Source organism: Megascapheus bottae, chromosome 9, assembly GCF_031878675.1.
Source record: "Megascapheus bottae isolate mThoBot1 chromosome 9, mThoBot2.hap1, whole genome shotgun sequence".
NCBI lineage: Eukaryota > Metazoa > Chordata > Mammalia > Rodentia > Geomyidae > Megascapheus > Megascapheus bottae.
In genome coordinates, this window is record NC_143517.1 from 17,933,252 (window position 1) to 17,953,241 (window position 19,990).

Below are 19,990 nucleotides of genomic sequence, written 5' to 3' on the forward strand. Positions count from 1 at the left end.
AGGGCTATCCTAACTTCACATTTATGGAAATATGTAAAAATAATTCAGGTGCCTCTAATAATAATTATTTATGGAAGACATGAAAATTTAAAAGCGGTTCTTCTACATCAAGTCCTTGGACTCATGACACAGTAAGATGTTTAATTTTAATTTCCACAGAGAAAGGAATAGATTGAAAGTTTTTATTTTTGTTTGAAAATGCCTGAAAAAATCCCTGTGTGCTAACTGGAATCTGAATTTGGGTCATCTAAAGAGACTGAAATTAACTCTGCATTTCATTTACATAATGGTTCTCAAAAATTTTGCATCCACTGCACCAAGTTATTGTGAGGATTATATGAAATATTATGAACTTCAAATGTTCTTAGCAGATTATAACTGCAATTAAATTGTCCTGCTTCACTAGTTTAGCATAGAAAATTAAGTTCAAGCACGTTTTAAAATATGTAAGTTTAACATTTGCATTTCTATTTACAAGATAACAAAAAATATCAGCACAGTGGCAGATTCAACCCTAAAGTGGGATGTGGGGGGAAAACATGAATGAAGAGAGAAATTAACAATGAAATGAATCAAGTATCAGTCTCTTTCCTTCACAGAGTAATCTCAGTCTTTTGGTCTCTGTCTTTGTCTATTTGTCTCATTTCCAATGATACAACCATCTCTGTCTCTTTGTCTCTGTCTCTGTCTACCTGTCTCATTTCCAGTGATACGTCCATGCTCCAGGACATTCTTAATTAATACAGTTGGGATGGGTTCCACTGTGTACCACTTATGCCCACTCATTCTACAGACTCTGTTCTCTTTCAGGTTATTGCTGTAGTTTTTTTATCTGATTTTTATCCTTTTTTTGTTCAGATAATCCATTCACAATGTATAGTTCCACTAGAATATTAGGAAGAAGCTTTCAATGGGAATAAGAACAAAATACAGGCTTAGTTTTCTTTTTTTGTTTCTAGGGTTTAAACTTAAGGCCTTGTGCTTGCTAGGCCTACCTAGCACTTGAGCCATGCTCCCAGGCCCAAAATAGCATTGTGTCATAGGTAGAGATAATAGATAACAAAAAGAATGCAGTGGGCTTAGGCTTATCTATTGGAAACATTTTCAAAACTACTGAATTTTTTCATTGAGTATAGACTCTGATACACTAAATATACATATTGTAATCTCTAATGTGTCATGAAATATAGCACAAAATGTTTAAATACATTTAAACCACAGACAGAGTAAAGTAGAAATTATTTATTCTACCAAAACAAAATAAGGCAGTACCAAGTTGTAAAAAAAGAATTGACTAGGCCTAGTGGTAGAGTGCTTGCATAGCAGGCACGAAAACCCGTGTCCAATTCCTCAATACCACATACATAGAAAAAAGCCAGAAGTGGTGCTGAGGCTCAAATGGTAGAGCTCTAGCCTTGAGAAAGTCCAAGGACAGTGCTCAGGCCCTGAGCTCAAGCCCAGTACTGGCAAAAATAAAAAGAATAGACTGTAAAAATAGAAGTAAGATACTCAAATAAGATGTAAATCAACCAGATTTCCCAACTATAAAACAAATAACAGGTAGGCTAAAAAGAGTGTATCTATTTAACATAAATGCAAGCACTTTAAATATATAGATAAAAAGAATTTGAAAACTAAGTATAAAGAAGTTTACAGTGGCTAGAGTATTATCAGTCCAAGTGTAATTCAAGGTGAAAGCACTGCCAAACAATGAGTGCTTTATTTCATAACGATGAAAGGTTATTGATTCAAGAAAACTGTAACACTAAAGAGCTGTCACTGGAGGGTATGATGAGTTGGTGGTTGACTAATGATAAATAATTGTACAAAAATTAGCTCTGTATAATATGCAATAGGTTATTATGTGATGTAGCAATCTCACATGGTCCTCTGCTTGGCTTGTGCACTGGAGTAGGATTTGGCTTTGTGGTCGCAAACTCTACCTCCTGTGCTTTGGGTGGTACTATGTTGATACACTGTTCCATTCTTTTCCATTTCTCCTGAGATTAACTTTATGAAGTGTATTTGCATTGTAACCTTGAGTTTAAAATGAATATGTAGTGTCTGTCAGGGAATAGAGAGATGGTTTGTGCTCAGAAGATTGTGTACTGGATGGTTCATCTCAGTCTTTATGACATCTCAAGGCTGCTTTTGAAATCACCCCCACACAGTTGGTGACACTGTAAGCCTGGGTTGTTCTCATTTGCTTCCTGTGACAAGTCTTGCATCACATATGTACTGAACTATCGCAACCTATATAAACGTAATATGAATTATTTTTTTCAGGATGGTCCTGGTGAATGTACTAGTTGCTACATAAAATGCAGCCACTTTAGCCATACCCTCAGCACTTTTTGTTTTTGACCATTTTTCAGATCTCATTCAGCGCTTTTTCCCAGATGGATCTTGAACTGTAATCTTCCTATTTTACCTTCCAAATAGCTATGATTATGGGTGTGTACCACCACACACAATCTTATGAAAGAGAAATTGACTTTAGTGTTTCTCAATAATGTTTTTAAGGAAAAGTTCCTGTGTATTGTATCAGTTCTCTATTGTGTTTCCTAAAACCTTCCCCAAATGCAATGGCTTAATACCACATTTTACAAATGACAGGCCAGTTCCTCCTCTGGTCTCACCTGGTCTGACTTTTGTTGGTGTAATTTGTGGGTTTTGTCTATAAAAACCAGGTTTGGCCAGAATGATTGTCTGGTAGTTATCTTGGAGATGTTGACTGGTTATCCATGTATAATCTATGCAAATGATTTCCTTTGAAAATAGGTTTACACTATAGCTTTCTGAGGCAAGTGGATTTTAAAAATGGATATAAAAAGGGGTCCATGGTAGTAAACTTTGCCTCAACTTGGAGTTTTTTTTAGTAGTTGCATGTTGTGGCTTAGTGTGATGATGTTATAATTCAGTGACCATTCCTTAGTTGAAGGCTCTTTAGATGATTTCTAGGATTATGCCACAACAAACTATTTACTAAAATAAATAAGTAAAAATCCTGCCCATTGTGTCAAAATGAACAATTTTATATGAGGAAAAGTATTTTCATTTTACTTATTACTTACATGTGGAAGACTGATGGCTGATTGGGTTTTTCCATTTTTTTGTAACATATAACATTAGATCAGAATGTGGCAGAATTATATATCTCAACCATCTGAAACTGTTTCCTATAATCTTATCATACAAATGTGTGGGTATGTGCATATGTGTGTGTGTGCGCGTGTGTGTGTGTGTGTGCGCGTGTGTGCGTGCGTGCCTGTGTGTGTGCATGTGCCTGTGTGTATATGCATGCACCAATTCTGTGACTTGAACTGAGGGACTTGCGATTGCTCATTATTGGCATTTCACCACTTGAGTCATGTCTCTAGTCCAGTATTTACTGGTTAACTATTTTGGATTTTTGCAAATTTTTTTGCCTAGACTTGCTTCAAACTGAAATCCTGCAATTCCAGCTTCCTGAATAGCTACAATTGCAGGCATGAGCCACTGGTCACCCAGCTTCTTATACACATTTTAAAATTCTAGTTTATTTGATTTTTGACAAAAACAAAATGCATTTCATTTATTAAAAATAAAGTAATTCTATTACACAATGCTCTCCTCTTTTCTCTCCAACTCTGTAATAAACCTGGAGCTATTTTCAACTCTACCAGGTGTTTGTTTTGGTCAGAAGTTTATATAGGTGAACATGCAAAGTACTAACACAGCTCTTACTTTTCAATTTGAGGCATCAGGCTTCAGCTTTATTTATATTTTCTGATTTATGTATATTAATGCCTATCACATCCTGAGAGTACTTTAATGCAGTTATTTCAAATGTTGATTAAATATATTCTTCACCTTGATATTATTATGACTATAATAATTAAATTACTTATCCATTGAGCCATTCAGTGCCCAACTGTTGTCTCTTCTAATGTTGACAATCTTCTTTTCATTGTTTTCTGTCTTATTAATTTATTAATTTATCTATTTGCCAGTTCTAGGGCTTGAACTCAGGGCCTGGGCACTGTCTTTGAGCTTTCTCATGGCTAGCACTCTATGACTTGAGCCACAGTACCACTTCCAGCTTTTTCTGTGTATGTGGTACTAAGGAATTGAACTCAAGGCTTTGTACATGCTAGGCCACACTCCTGGTCCTATTTACTGTCATTTATGCAGCCATCACTACTGCTTCCCTCAAATCCTACCTAAAGAATGAACCCTTCTCAACTTATAGAACTCTCTCTATGCCTTCAACCCCTCCTACTTTGCTCTTGACTACTTGGCTTCTAGACATTCCAGGGTTGTTTCTTGAGACCAATCTCCACGATCCTTTGAGAAATCCCTTTTTCTTTTCCTTTTGGAAAATCATCTGTTCATGACATTCAGTTCATGAAGTTTTTTTTCTTTGTTGTTGTTAAACTAACTCATTTTACTGACGTACCATCTTTAGAAGTTTTTCTAGAAAAAAAGGGCTCCTGAGATAAAATCTCTAAGTATGTTGACTGGTTCCTTGGTTGTTGTAAAGTTGTAAGTAATCTTATATCTTCTATCAGGATACTGCTGATATTTGATATGGTTTTTCTCCTGACAGCTTTTATAATCTTTTAACTCTTAAAATAGTAAGCCTTGAAATATGATAAACACTAGATAGCCTATCTAAATCAAGGGAACATTTAGCTCCTTAGGTCTTTATTACTTTAACATTGTTCTCTTGGGTTGATGCATTACTAATCAAATAGTGTGAAATGTTTACTTCCTTAGCATCTCTTTCTTTTGGGACTCAGGAACATAGTTTTCATTTTTTTTCTATAATATTAAATTTACTCATTAATCATTTTCCATCTTCACATAACAACAGAAAAAGTCTCTCACTTTATAATGTATTTTCTCTTTGTTAAACCAACTATTTGAGAGGAAAAAAGTAAGTTTAGGGGAATTTGGAAGGACTGAGAGATAATGCATGCATTTAGTCTCTTTTTGTTTTAGAAAAAATGGATATCTTTCAGGTTTGGCTAAATGTTTCTAAAGTCAGAAATTAATTTTTAAGCTCATAACATAGCACAATAATGTTTTTCTGCATGTTTTACCCTGTCACAGAACTGATTCATTCCAAATCAATTCCTGAATTTCTCTTTTTTCCCGTAAATATATCCAAACTTCCTTTGACTCATTCATTGAAAACATTCTCTTCCAACTCTACTTCAAAGCTTCTGTTCTGTTTGCTCAAGTAAACCATTTTTATTCTTGCACATTAATCTTCACATATGATGAATAGTGAGTTCATATCATTATGTAGTATACTTCTGAAATAACCATTTTTTTTAAACATAGTGCCAAGGTCAGTAGAGAATCCTAAGTGGAACTGGCGGACTAAACCAGAAAGCTGTGATTTTGATGAATTGAACCACATCCTTCAAGAGAGCAAGAAGCTGGGGAAAGCCCTTGAGAATCTCTCTCGAAGTAAGTTCATTTTTCTGATTATAATTGAAATTCTTTACCAATATTAAAGGAGAAACATTCATTACTATTGGAAATGAGTCATTTCCAGCATCCTCATTAAAGTTCTGTGAAAGGCTGAGGAATTCTAAAGGTGTGAGACTGGAAATGAAAGTTGATCCTACATATTTCACAGCTTTGTGGGCAGACTGATTACACAATGTAAGGGAGTTGTTAGAACCCTTTGGAGCTGTTTAAGCTCTGCGTATAGCTTCTGTCTTCTGGATCAAATGCATGCCTGAAGATCTCTTGTTTATTCTTCCCTTCTGAAAAGCATTGCTTTTATGACTTGCTAATTAATAAAACAGATCTTTTACCTTTATGAATTTTAAAAGTCTCTGTACTTGTAAAGAAAGTATCTAGACCAGACATCTCCAAAGCTGGAGCATAGGACTGTGCTTCATTCAGCTAGGTGTGTACTATAAAATCTTATGCACTCAAGTGCAAATTTTTAAATAAGCGCCACTAATCATGAAAGCAGGTGAGCAAACAAGTATATACATGTATACATTCATTCAACAATTGTAACTTTAGTAGTGAGTTCAAAGCATTTCTCTCTTTCTGTGATTTGTTAAGTATGTACCCATTTAAGAATTAGGCACTTTTACAAGAAAATTAATATCATGGTCTCATTTTTATTTTCTTTGGGTGCCATGGAATACTACAGGCTCTGAAACAGATATCTAGCATAGTTTTACTAAGTTCATGATTATATTCGAGCATTGTCCTTTGTTATATTTGAGACAAATTTTTATAAATAAATGTATTATAATTATACACATCATATTTTTGTACATATGCATCTCTTACATAATTTTACTTATTTTTTCAAACCTCTTCACTCATAAGTATAGTTTTTTGGTTTTTAAATTTTTATGGAATGAAATCTTTCACACATTAATCTGTCCTGTAATCAGATTTTAAAAGTTTGTATCTGTACAAACCCTCTGGATCAGATTTAGGAAAGCCATGCTGTTGCTTAGGTTTACTGTGGTGAGAAAAAAGTAAGCAAGTTTTCAGATTATTCCTATATTGTGCTCATTAAAACCTTGATCTTTAGAAGATGGTACCGAGACAATAGGGACCCAGCCTAGCTCTCTCCCACAAAAATAGAGAATCAGGGAATCCCACGAGCAAACTGTCTTAAGAAACCTACAACTACAAATTTAAGAAGCAATGGAGTACACAAACCGAAAAGAAATCCAGATAAAGCTTATATCCAACATTCTCAAAGAATCCTAAACGCGAGGTCCCCTCCCCCACCCTCACCGCCAGCTCCAAGCCGCTAAAGTTGGGAAAGCTGCATCAGAGGGTGTCAGGCCCGGAAACCCTGACCTCCAGCAACTCCAGCAAGCAGCAGGATCCAGACATAGACCCAGTATAGACAGCAGAGACAGGGGCGGAGAAAAGAGGGGAAGCGAATAATCCACTAACACCACAGGCAGCTCACAGCCAAACCCCAAGGAGTAAGAAGTCCAGCGGGTTCCCCAAACTCATCGGGAAAGCAGAGCTGGTGGCGGGCTACAGTACTTAACCCAGACCCCTCCCACCCCACCCAAGAAAGTCTGACAAGTGCAGGGAGGCAAGAAACTCAAAATCCTGTCGCTTCCCCCAACAGCCCCCTCCCTCAGGCCATTGACTGGAGACTGACAGGAGGGTGGGCACTAAGACCCAGCACCCCAACAAAGGGGGCACAGGTGTCCCTGCCCCCACTTTCCCAACAGCCTCCTCTCCCAGGCCACTGAAACTAGAGACTGAGGGGCATTGAGACCCTGCCTTCCAACAGTGGTGGGGGAGTTTGCAAGCCAGCATCTGACTAACCCAAATCTAAGTGAGGAGCCTGCCTGCTGGGAGGTTCTAACAAGACAACACCAAGGGGCCCCCCACTAAGTCACAGAAAGACTCTCAGCCAAAGTAAGTGAAACACAGCAGGGAACTGAAGGGCAGACCAGCAGGGGCCTAGCTCTCCCTCTGAGAGCCAGAAAGGTGTGGCTCAGCCTCAGAGCCCACTTCCTGGGCTGGGCCAGCCCCTGGGAACAGGTCGGAGTCCATTCAGGCTGGTTTAGCTGAGAGGGCCAGGAAACTCCCAAACCCTGCCCCTGGGAACAGGGTAGGCAAACTAGCCATCCACTGGGCTAGCTGAGACCAAAGCGCACAACTCCATCCTATGGCCCACTGTGGGGCCACTGGTTGGGCTGAGAGCTAGCTGTGCAGTGGCACACATCCTCTAGGAACGGGCTGAACACCAGTAAAAACTGCAAACTCTGACCTAGTCAACAGCGGAACTAATCTTCAGCCTGGAGAAATCAATCAGAATTCACCAAAGAGAACTCCAGAACCAAGCAGATGCAGCCAAGGAATCTAATCTTTGTATAGTAGGGATCAATGAACGGGCAGAGTTTTTGACAAAGGAATGCAACCCTTATTCACCAAAATCATAGCAGAGAATTTCCCCAACCTTAAAAGGGAAAATACTCACATTGTTGAAGGTTTCAGAACTCCAAGCAGGCAAGATCCTAGAAGGAACTCATCTAGACACATCATAGTAAAAACACTAGACCCAAATACCAAAGACCACCTTTCCATAATTTCCCTAACTGAACAGGCTGAACAATCCAATCAAAAAACACAGAGCAGCAGACTGGATTAAGAAACAAGACCCATCCATATGTTGCCTCCAAGAGACCCAACTCACTGCCAAAGACAAAAACAAACTTCTAGTGAAAGGATGGGAAAAAATTTTTCACAGCAACGCACCAGGCAAAAAAGCAGGTGTTGCATTCTTAATCTCTGACAAAATTAACTTCTAAGTAAAGATGGGAATGACATATTAGTAAGGGTACTATCCATAACCACAGTATTACAGTTATAAATATTTATTCCCCCAACACGGGAGCGCCCAAATTTGTCAAGCAAACTCTTCGAATTACCGAACAAGATAGGCACAAACACAATCATAGTGGGAGACTTCAATACGCCACTCTCACCAAATAACAGGTCAACGGAACAAAAGTTAAGCAAAGACACCATCGACTTAAACGACACCATAGCCCAGATGGGCTTAACAGATATATAGATTCTTCCATCCAACGGTGAAACTTAATACATTTTTTCTCAGCAGCACATGGAACATACTTCAAAATAGATCATCTAATAGTTTATACAGAAACCTTAAGCAGATACAAGAGGACTGAAATAATCTGATTCATTCTATCTAATCACAGTGGAGTCAGACTAGGTCTGAACAATGCAGTAAAAGTCAAAAAACATTCAAACACTTGGGGCTGAACAACACACTTCTGAATAACTCCTGGGTTACAGATCAGATCAAAGAAGAAATTCAAAACTTTCTTGAATGTAATGGCATTGAGAGACATCACAAAGGAACTTATGGGACACAGCAAAGACAGTTCTAAGGCAGTTCTAGGAGCCCATATTAAAAAGACAGAAGAGGAGCATGGAAATAACCTACAAAAGAAACTGAAACACCTAGAGGAGCAAGAAAAAGTTAATTCTAAAACAACTAGAAGCACAGAAATAACAAAAATGAAATCAGAAATAGCAGAGATTGAAATAAGATCTACTATACACAAAATTAATAAATCAAAAGGTTGGTTCTTTGAAAGAGTCAACAAAATAGACAGACCCCTGGCAAGATTAATCTAAAAAAGGAGAGGGGAGACTCAAATAAACAAGATTAGAGAACCCATGGGAAAAATCACAACTGATATCCAAGAAATTCATTCCATGATGAATAAGTACTAGAAGGGCCTATATTCAAAGAAAAAAGAAAATCTAGTAGAAATGGATGCTTTCTTAAATAAATATAGGCTACCCACATTGAACAATGAAGAAGTAAACAGATTGAACAGACCAATTTCATACAATAAAATGAAATTACGGAAGCAATCAGGGAAATGCCAAGCAAAAAGAGCCCAGGTCCAGATGGTTTCACTGTGGAATTCGACAAGATGTTTAAAGATGAAACGACATCTATACTCTTGAAAATCTTCGAAGAAATATAGGCAGAAGGAGCAATAACAAACTCATTTTATGAAGATAATATTATTCTCATCCCCAATCCAGGGAAAGACCCAACAAAAAGAAAATACAAACCTATCCCTCTAATGAACACAGATGCAAAACTCCTCAATAAAATACTAGCCAACAGAATCCAGAAACAAATTAAAAAATTATACACTACGACCAAGTTGGCTTCATCCCACACATGCAAGGCTGGTTTAACATTCGCAAATCAATCAATGTAATACATCACATCAATAGAGCTAAGGATAAGAGAATCATATAATAGTTTCTCTGGACGCAGAGAAGGCATTTGACAAAATACAACAGCCATTCATGTTAAAAGCACTAGAAAAAATAGGAATGAGGTACATTTCTTAAAATAATTAAAGCCACATATGACAAACCTACAACCAGTATTATACTAAATGGTGAAAGACTGGAACCATTTACCTGAAAATCAGGAACTAGGCAGGGATGCCCACTCTCTCCACTTCTGAAACCCTTAGCCAGAGCATTAAGCGAAGAAAAGGACATCAAAGGGATCCATGTAGGGAAAGAAGAAATTAAACTATCCCCTATTCTCAGATGACATGATCCTCTACTTGAGTGACCCAATAAGCTCCACTCCCAAACTCCTAGAATTAATAAACTATTTTAGCAAAATGGCAGGATACAAAATTAATCTTCAGAAGTCAGTAGCCTTCTTGTACACCAACAACACACAAATAGAAGGCCAAATCAAGAAAATGATCCCATTTGCAATAGCCCCTAAAAGAATAAAATACTTCGGAATTAACTTAAGCAAAGATGTAAAGGAATTATTTAATGAAAACTATGAAAGCCTAATGAACGAAATCAAAGAGGACACTAGAAAATGGAAAGACATCCCATTGCTCATGGCTAGGGAGAACCAGCATAGTGAAAATGGCCATACTGCCAAAATTGATATACGAATTCCATGCAATTCCCATCAAAATCCCAAAGACATTCTTTACTGAAATAGAAGATACACTCCAAAGGTTCATATGGAACAAGAAAAGACCTAAAATAGCCAAAAAAATTCTAGGCAAAAAGAGCAATGCTGGTGGTATTACAATACCAGACTTCAAACTCTACTTATAGAGTATAATAACAAAAAGAGCATGGTATTGGCACAAAAACAAACCAGAAGATCAATGGGACAGAATAGAAGATCCAGAAATAGAACCACATACCTATAGTCAACTTGTATTTGACAAAGGAGCCAAAGATATAGTGGAACAAATACAGTCTATTCAATAATCGGTGATGGGAAAACTGAGCAGCCACATGAAGAAAACTAAAAATTGACCCTCACCTTTCGCCATGCACAAGCATTAACTCAAAGTGGATCAAAGACCTCAATGTCAGACCAGAAACTGAAACTGCTACGTAATAATATAGGAGAGACACTGGAATTCATAGGCACAGACAAAGATTCCTGAACAGAATCCCAGGGTCACAACAGATTGGAGAGAGACTCGATAAATGGGACTACCTAAAAATAAAAAGTTTCTGCACAGATAAAAGCATAGCCACAAAAGTAGAGAGACAGCCAACCAACTGGGAAGATATTTACCAATAATACATTTGACATATGCTTAATATTCAGTATCTACAGGGTACTCAAGAAAGTAATCCCTCCCAAACCCAACAAATCATTCACTAAATGGGCAAGGGAACTAAAGAGAGACTTACCAAAAGAGATTAAAATGGCAGAAAAGCATATGAGAAAATGTTCATCATCCATGGTCATAAAGGAAATGCCAATAAAAACAACCTTTAGATACCACCTTAACCCAACAAGAATGGCCAAGATTTTGAAGTCAGACAATGACAGATACTGGCAGCGTTGTGGAGAAAAAGGAACCCTACTGCACTGCTGGTGGGATTGTAAACTAGTTCAGCCACTCTGGAAAGCAGTGTGGAGGTTTCTTTAAGAACTGAAAATTGACCTTCCCTATGATCCAGCCATACCACTTCTGGGCATCTACCCTGAACATCATAACCCAAGATATGTTTATCTCTGCACTATTCACAATAACCCGGTGATGGAAACAATGCAGATGCCCTACTGCTGATGAATGGATACAGAAAATGTGATACATACAATGGAATTCTACATAGCCAACAGACAAGATAAAATAATGGCATTTGCAGGGAAGTGTATGAATCTAGAGCAAATCAAGACAAGGCAAGACCAAAGGAACAAAAGGCACATGGTATCCTTAATATGTTCCTTTTAGATTCAAACAGTACAAGAGCGAAGACTCAATATTTGCATACCCAATCGTATGGACATGGTACAAGAAATATAAACATAACTACGTAGGCATAAAATGCTATGACTCTATAGATATAATGTTTTATTACATAGATTAATATGTATCTATGATATATAAACCCTTAGCCTAATTTTGATTATGTTCTAAAGACCCAGTGCCAGTGATTGTATATAGAGATTCCCTTGAATACTTGTTTGTTAAATATGGCATTTGAAATATGATGTAAAATCAATGTTAATGAATTCTTCAATAAAAAAGCAAAATACAAAAAAAACTTGTTCCTATTAATATGACCAAAGATACACAGTAATATTTGCAAATCTTTCATTTGTCTCACAGCCTGGTGCTCTTTAAGCCTCTCAATTCATTCAGGAACTTGAGCCAGAAGAAGGGTTTTTAAAGAATGTGCCGGACCCTTCTACAGATCTGTATTTAAGATAATATTTAAATGCTTTATTTAATGAGTCAACTTTTTAATATAATTGTAGAATTGCAAATATGCATGATACTCTTGTTAATTCATAAGATACCAACTTGTCTGTCCCTAAAATTTTTATAAAGGGATATTATCTTTCATTTATGTGCTTACTCAGACTATAATAGGAGTCAGAGATCCAGGTAGATATTTATGGAAAACCTATGTATGGATAATGAGGTTTTCTTCTTAGTCCATCTGGGCTGTTATAACAAAATCCCAAGAATGAGTGGCCTGTATGCAATAAATATTTATTCCTCACGTTTCTGGATGCTAGGAATTCTAAGATCAAGGCCCTGGCACAATTGGCCTGTACTTCTCCTTATTTTGGCATTATATTCTCATGTAGTAGAATGGGCAAATCAAATTTCTGGGGCTTTTCTTTTTGAGGCACTAATCATGCTCATGTGAGAGGAATTCTTCAATTCCCAATTATCTCCCTGGCCACATCTCTTAACACTACCACAATGGTGATTGCATTTTAACCTCTTGTGAGCTACAGATTTTTTATAATATGGTATAGGTGGAGTCTCACAAATAATTCCTGTGATCAGAAGCCTATGATAGTTTGCAGAGTAGAGGCTGGTAAAAATACCTTGTCAGCAAGGCAGAGGAGAAGCAGATAGAGGACAGTACTCTTTTTTTTCATATATTTTTATTCTAATTAATAGAAGGGTTACATGATATTTGCCAGATAGATGGTGCGTTAATTCCCATACATTGATACCCATTTCCCTCCCCCCCACCCCCTCCCCTTATCTTGTTTTTCCCCATTCCCTATCCAATTTCAAATAACCAAATACAATATATCCAATATATCAGGTAACAAAGTGAGATACTGTAACAATATGAGATAACCAAGGGACAGCAAAAGAGATGAGAAATAACATAGTACCTTAAGAACAACAATCATTCATTATATGGCTTATGTTTCTATATCCTAGAGATCCTTTCATTTAGCATCATACTATATGGCCTTTTGTATCAAGGTTTTGCTCTATTGCAAATCTCTGCTAGGAGAGCCCAAGGTTTCTACTGATTATGACAAATGAGGGAAACCATTGAGCCTAAGTTCCTTTGAGTCTGGCTTACTTCACTTAATATGATTTTTTCTAAGTCTTTCCATTTCCTAACAAATGGGGCAATGTCATTCTTTCTGACAGCAGCATAGAATTCCATTGTGTGCAAATACCACATCTTGTTGATCCACTCATCAACTGAGGGACATCTAGGTTGGTTCCATATCTTTGCTATGGTAAATAGTGCTGCAGTGAACATTGTTGTGCTGGTGGATTTAGTATGTCTTTGTTTCTGGATGATTGGGTAAATGCCAAGTAGTGGAATTTCTGGGTCATAGGGGTCTCTATGTTTAGTCTTTTGAGGCACTGCCATACTGCTTTCCATAGTGGTTGAACGAGTTTGCACTCCCACCAACAGTGTAGTAGTGATGCCTCCTGGCCACATCCCCTCCAGCATCTGTTGTTATTAGTTTTCTTGATCCTGGCCATTCTAACTGGAGTGAGGTGGAATCTTAGAGTTGTTTTGATTTGCATTTCTTTTATGACCAGAGATGTTGAGCATTTCTTCATGTAGGCCATTTTTGTTTCTTCTTCAGAGAAGACTTTAAGTCTTTGGCCCATCTTTTAATGGGATGGTTGTGACTTTGGAGATTAGTTTTGGATTGATTCAATTTTTTGAGCTGTTGATATATTTTAGATATGAGGCCTTTGTCTGTTTTTCTTTTCTTTTCTTTTTTTTTTTTTTTTGCCACTCTTGGGCTTGAGCCCAAAGCCTGAGCACTGTCCTTGGACTTTCTCAAGGCTAGAGCTCTCCCACTTGTCAGCACCACTCCGGCTTTTTTCTATGTATGTGGTACTGAGGAATCAAACCCGGGCCTTTGTGCAAGCTAGGCAAACACTCTACCACTAGACCGAACTCCCGGCTCCAGGACAGTACTCTTGAAGCCAAGTCCAGTTTAGTCCAAGGGAGCGATCAGCAGAGTTCGTTGGTGGAGTTTAAGTGGGATTGAGAAGACACATATGCTGTATTCAAGCTTTAATTTATTTGAGCACCTTTCTAAACAAAGTCCTACTTTGAATGACTTATTGATTTTTTTAAAGAATTGATTAATGCTGGTTTTTACATCATATTTTAAATGACAAGTTTAACATACAAGTGTTCAAGGAAGGAATTTCTATTTACAATCACTGGGAGACTTATTAATTTTTAATATCTGAGTTTTCTCATTGAATTTGACTTTTAGTTACAACACATTTATGACCACATTATGAGAAGGCTTACTGTGTTCATTGTAAATTAATATACATGAAGCCTTACTATTCAATGGTATTTAGTTGCCTACAATTTAGATATGTTATCACCAATTTCATTTTCCTTCCTCCTGAAGTAGACATAATTCATGCTTATCTCTACTTATTTGACTCTTGCAATAGTTTATAAGCTTTTTCTCTAATTTAGTAGCAACTTTATTGCTCATTATTTTAGCTAAGAGGAAGATGTATAGTAGGAATTTTCTTTTCAGATATGATCAAAGGAAAGTGTCCTAATTCTTGATACCATAGACTTTTCTCTCCAATGTTAAAGCCATTGATGAGAAAAGCTATTTATTGTGACCTGCTATGTTTAGTATCTTCAGTGACAATTCTTTCTTTTCTTTATTTTGATAATACCTTATTTAAACAATTCCACGTATTGTAGAATTAGTGTTTTAGTTACTTGGTAGAAAATAATTACCTATAGTCCTTAAAATAATAGAAAAGACAGAAAAACTGGGCAGCCATCTGTTTATAAATAAATATTAAATGTAGAACACACACACACACACACACACACACACACACACACACACACATTGTTTGCTTTTTGAATGTCTAACCCTGTAGTCTAGAATGGCATGGAAGTCAGGATTCTTCCTCTCTAGCCTCCTGAGTGCTGGGATGTGTCATTATGCCCAGTTTACACATTTAAAACAGGGCTCGGGAATAACAGTTACTTGGAAGAGTGCTCATTCAAGTTTTTAAGTGTGAGTTTTCTGTTTTTAATATCTGTATCATGCTGTTTTCCTGGCTTTTCATAAATTTCTCAACGTAATGTTCTTTTCTGTCATAACTGTGACAGAGAATTCATGATTGACTCTTGTGAAGATCATGTGTTACAGTGACTAATAGAGCCTCGTCAGGCCACACAGCCTGCTGTGGTGCACACAGCAGACTTTTAGTGTCTGGTTTTGTCCATTTGTAGCACTTACAAGCATTCTTCCCATAGTGTTTCTTTTCTCTTGAGAGCCTGGGACTCATGCATTCCTTCAGCTACCTGTCTTTCTGACTTTCAACTAGAAAAGAAAGAGTACTTGAATAGAGAAGTCATGAAGATCAAAACCCAAAGTTGTAGGTCTTTCAGTGGCTGTGACTGCTGGCCCTTGGGTGGTGTCCTCTTCCTATCAGATGCCTTTCATCAGTTGGTTAAGATGCTGTCTGTCATGATTCTCCACTTCAAAGTTAATATCCTTCCATTGGCTGATAATAAATGTCATGGGATAAATTCTCAAAGACTATGACAGCATCTTCTTTCTTTGCAAACTTTCACCAATTAAGGTTAACATCTTTCCTGCAGAAGTTATTTCCTATAGTGTCCTATAAATGATGTTCTAATTTTTCTAATTCCTTCTGAATTTATGTGTTGAAGTTCTTTATTATGATAATAAAACATTTTAAGCATTATTTTTGTAACTATTTCCTGTTCTTTTTTATTGTGATGTATAGAGGGGTTATAGTTACATTCGTCAGATAGTAGGTACATTACTTCTTACACATTGAAATCCCTTCTCATGTTCTCCATTTTCCCCTCCCCCCACCCCCTTAATCATTGTTATTATAGGGCCTACTTGCCTTTCCATGGTGACTGGTTGAATATTTAGGTATGATGCAGATATGTGTAGACAGGGTAATAAATATCACTGTAGAAATGATTACATATTACTTATCAGTGGGTGTTGTTCAAGGAGACAAATATATACTCAAAGTCAATACCCACTGATTTTGTTTTGCTTCGACTATGTTGAGTTTTCCAGTACTTTCATTAAGAAATGGTATCTGAAAGCGACAAATGTATTAGGAGACTCTGATACTGCCTTTTTTTGTTCACATTTTTAGTAATTCCATTTGCTTTCTGTATTCTGAAGTTGAGTAAAGTTCCTACAAAGATTTGTATCCCCATAAAAATCTAAGCTAGCATTGTTAATCATCATAACTTTGAAAGGGTCCCATCCAAATAAATGTTTTTGCTTTCTATAACCTTCTCTGGTACTAAACAGATGTATTTTTTAAATAACTAAATAATCATCATAGGAAACTTCAAGAAAAAAAGCAAATGGACCCTGAAAAAAAAGAATAGCCCCTACATTTTTATGTATTTCTTTGGCTGGAAGATTGTATATAAGTTGCAGCTCATGAAATGACTGAGTAAGACACTACATAAATATGGTGATCTCATATGATTATATTGCTTAGTGACATTGTAGCCACTCTCTTCGAGTAATACACTAGATAGTGTTCTCACAAGGATTAGATTACCAAAGAGTGCATTTTTTTTTCAGCATATGTCCCATTGTTATGTGCCACGTAACTGCACTATATCTAATAAAGGACTTATATTCTAGAGATAAAATGAGCTGTCATATCTCAAAGAATTAAAAATGTATATGCATAATACTTAACTTTTAACATTAAATAAACATTTGGGTGAATGTTTTAAAAAAAGCAAATGGTACACTTTTATTAGACATTTATTTTGTGGCTATATATTGTTTCTTGTTAAATAATTTCTCTCTTTAGACTCTCCTCTCTGTCTCTGTGTCTGTCTCTGTCACACACATACACACACACACTCTTATTTGAACTTGTAGTCAAAATGAACTGTATTAACATGAGGTACACATTTTGCTGAGGGGAGGGAGGGTAGTGTCATGGGGCTTAAACTCGGCCTGAGCACTGTCCCTGAGCTCTTCCACTCAAGGCTACTGCCCTACCCTTGAGCCAAGCCCCACCTCCTGTTTTCTAGAGGTTAATTGGGGATAAGAGTCTCAGATCCTTTTGTGCCCAGGCTGGCTTTGAACCTTGAGCCTCAGATCTCAGCCTCCTAAGTAGCTAGAATTATAGGTGTGAACCATCATGCCTGGCTATGTATGCATTTTTAAAGTGTTTCATTTTGAATATTATGTGTATTATCTGTTATCTCTTTTACCAACACCATGAATTAAATCACCCAAGACAGCTATCACTACTGTGGTAGATACAGCAGTGGATGGGGCCATGACCTGGGCTTTGCTCTGCCATACTCAGGCTTCCAGTTTTGAATACAGTATTTAGACTTACTCATCATTTACCCAGTCCTATGAAATGAAAGCATTTACATTAGATTAACATGAAAGGTCTTTTCAATATTTGCAAGCACTTTTGTTAATGTTGTATAATTTTTATTCCAGAGCCCTTATTTCAGTATTATATAATTAGTATTCTAACGTTAGAGATTGTGTTTGAATATATTTGTATTCTGACTTTTTCTTCTCCTTATGTTAAAATCATCCATCTGTCTCCTGAAGGTCAGTTAGTCCCTCATTCCCTCATGGTTTCTGCTCTCTCTTTTTTCTCTGGCTTATGTTATCAATAACCTAATATTCTCATGGTCTTGACAGGTTATGGGGCTATATTTGGTGACAGAATTCTGAGGAAGAGCTACGCATTACATTGCAGGAGTCAGAAAGTATCTGAGTAACCCAACCAAACTCCTTCATATATTAACCATACAAGTAGATTATTTTTGAGGAAAGAGCTCCAATCACCTCTTTGAGGTTTCACACAAGTTATATGACTTTCACAGCTCCTTTTGGATATTCAGTCTGCATTTGAGTTCTGTAAGAAGCAATCCATATTCCAGCCATTGCAATCTCTCGCTTCTGCTTTCCAGTCCTCTGCCTAGACTGAACTGTGGAACACTTTTACCCGCGTCCTTATTTAACCTTATTTCCATTATTCTTTCATCATCTCCTCCTTGAGAAAATACTGCAGTCATCATCTCTTCTTCCCCAAGCTGAAAACCTCTGGGAAAAATGAGAGGCACTAAAGCCTAGCACTGTATTGATACTTCATGGTTTTCAACACTGACCCATTCTGTGTCAGTCCCTTTCCTCCTCTGTAACTATTATTTATTTTGCAGCCCCCATTTCACCATGGCATTTCTGTTTAAACTGAAAGTGTGCCTCTAATTCCACAGAAAAGCTTACATTACAAATGGGATCTTGTTTTACCTTCTCTCCTGCCCACCCATTCTACCCATCTTTCTCCATTTTCAAAAAAGGCATTTGTGTCAAGTCCACCTCTCCACAGCTGGTCTTGATCCCCATTTTCTGACAACTACTGATTCTACCAATTACTTTGTATTTCTTTTGTTGTTTTTGAGTTTTAAATTTCATCTCTAACCAGGATTAATTATGTAACATTGGGAACATTTCCTGAGTACCCTCTGTCATGGGTATTGTTACTGTAGAATTACAATAATGATAATACCTATTTCATATATATATATATGTTATATTTATGTAGTGTGTGTGTGTGTGCGTGTGTGTACAGGGGTTTGAACTACTCAGTGCTTGAGCTCACTGCTTCTCAAGGTTTTTCTTCAAGATTGCAACCCATTCAGCCATATCTCAATTTCTGGCCTTATAGTGGCTACTTGGAGATAAGAGTTTTAGAGACTACTTTCTTGTCTCAGCTTAAAACTGTGATCTTCAGATCTCAGTCTCCTAAACAGGGTTACAGGTGTGAGCCAACAGTGCCCAGAACAGTTTTTGGATTTTTGTTTTCCAAAAGAGACAGGATACTTAACATACTTAAGTGTTTCACATGTAATCATTACTAATTGTATCTTAGGTAGTTTTTTATACCCTTGCTGCCTTATAAATGATCAAGAATTTAATCATTTAAGAGACACAAAGAATGAGGGTGTTACTCAGTAGTGGAGTGCTTGACTGGCATCCTGGAAGCTCTTGGTTCATTCCCAGAATTGCAGACAAACACAATAATAAAAAGTCACAAATTATTCCATAGTAGTTTCTGTCAATTGGGAATATGGGTATGGCAGAAGGGAATTACGGTAAGGCGTGACATTTTCCATCGAATTCCTTCATGACCTTGACCAAATTCTGTCCTTTCTGTTGGAGAAGTGAGATCTTTGTTTTCTCATTGGTTGTTGGTGGGCACTGTGCAGAGGTGAGAGGCCACCGAGGTGTTTGCCTGTTTTCACAATAGTAGTCTATTTCCTCTTTCAAGCTACAAGAGAACATGTCTCTGAAGATTAACTTTTATGTAAAGATACTTCTGATTTAGCTGATTGCTGGTGGCTCATGCCTGTAATCCTAGCTACTCAAGCTGAGAGCTAAGGATCAAGGTTCAAAGTCAGCACAAACAGGAAAGTCCATATGATTCTTTCCTGAAAAAAAAAATAGCCAAAAGTGAAACTGTGGTTTAAGAAAAAAAAAAGCCAAGGGAGCCAAGGGACAGTGCCCAGGCCCTGAGTTCAAATCCCAGTACTACCATACAAATGAAGTATTATAAAATAATAAAGATACATGTGATCTGATCAGAGTCAGAGATTAATACCCTGTGGTCCTTTTCTC

At 37.1% G+C, this 19,990-nt stretch overlaps 1 protein-coding gene across 3 annotated transcripts in view; it reads left to right on the plus strand.

The window, feature by feature from the left end:
- C9H8orf34 (chromosome 9 C8orf34 homolog) overlaps positions 1-19,990 on the plus strand; it is a 175,151-nt gene that overhangs the window by 67,950 nt on the left and 87,211 nt on the right. For 2 of the 3 annotated variants that reach the window (XM_090338920.1, XM_090338919.1), the window contains exon 4: positions 5,329-5,457. The exons of the other annotated variant lie outside the window; for it this stretch is intronic. In XM_090338920.1, coding sequence (XP_090195046.1) covers positions 5,329-5,457 — 129 coding nt within the window. The remainder of the gene's footprint in view (positions 1-5,328; positions 5,458-19,990) is intronic. 3 annotated transcript variants of the gene reach the window in all.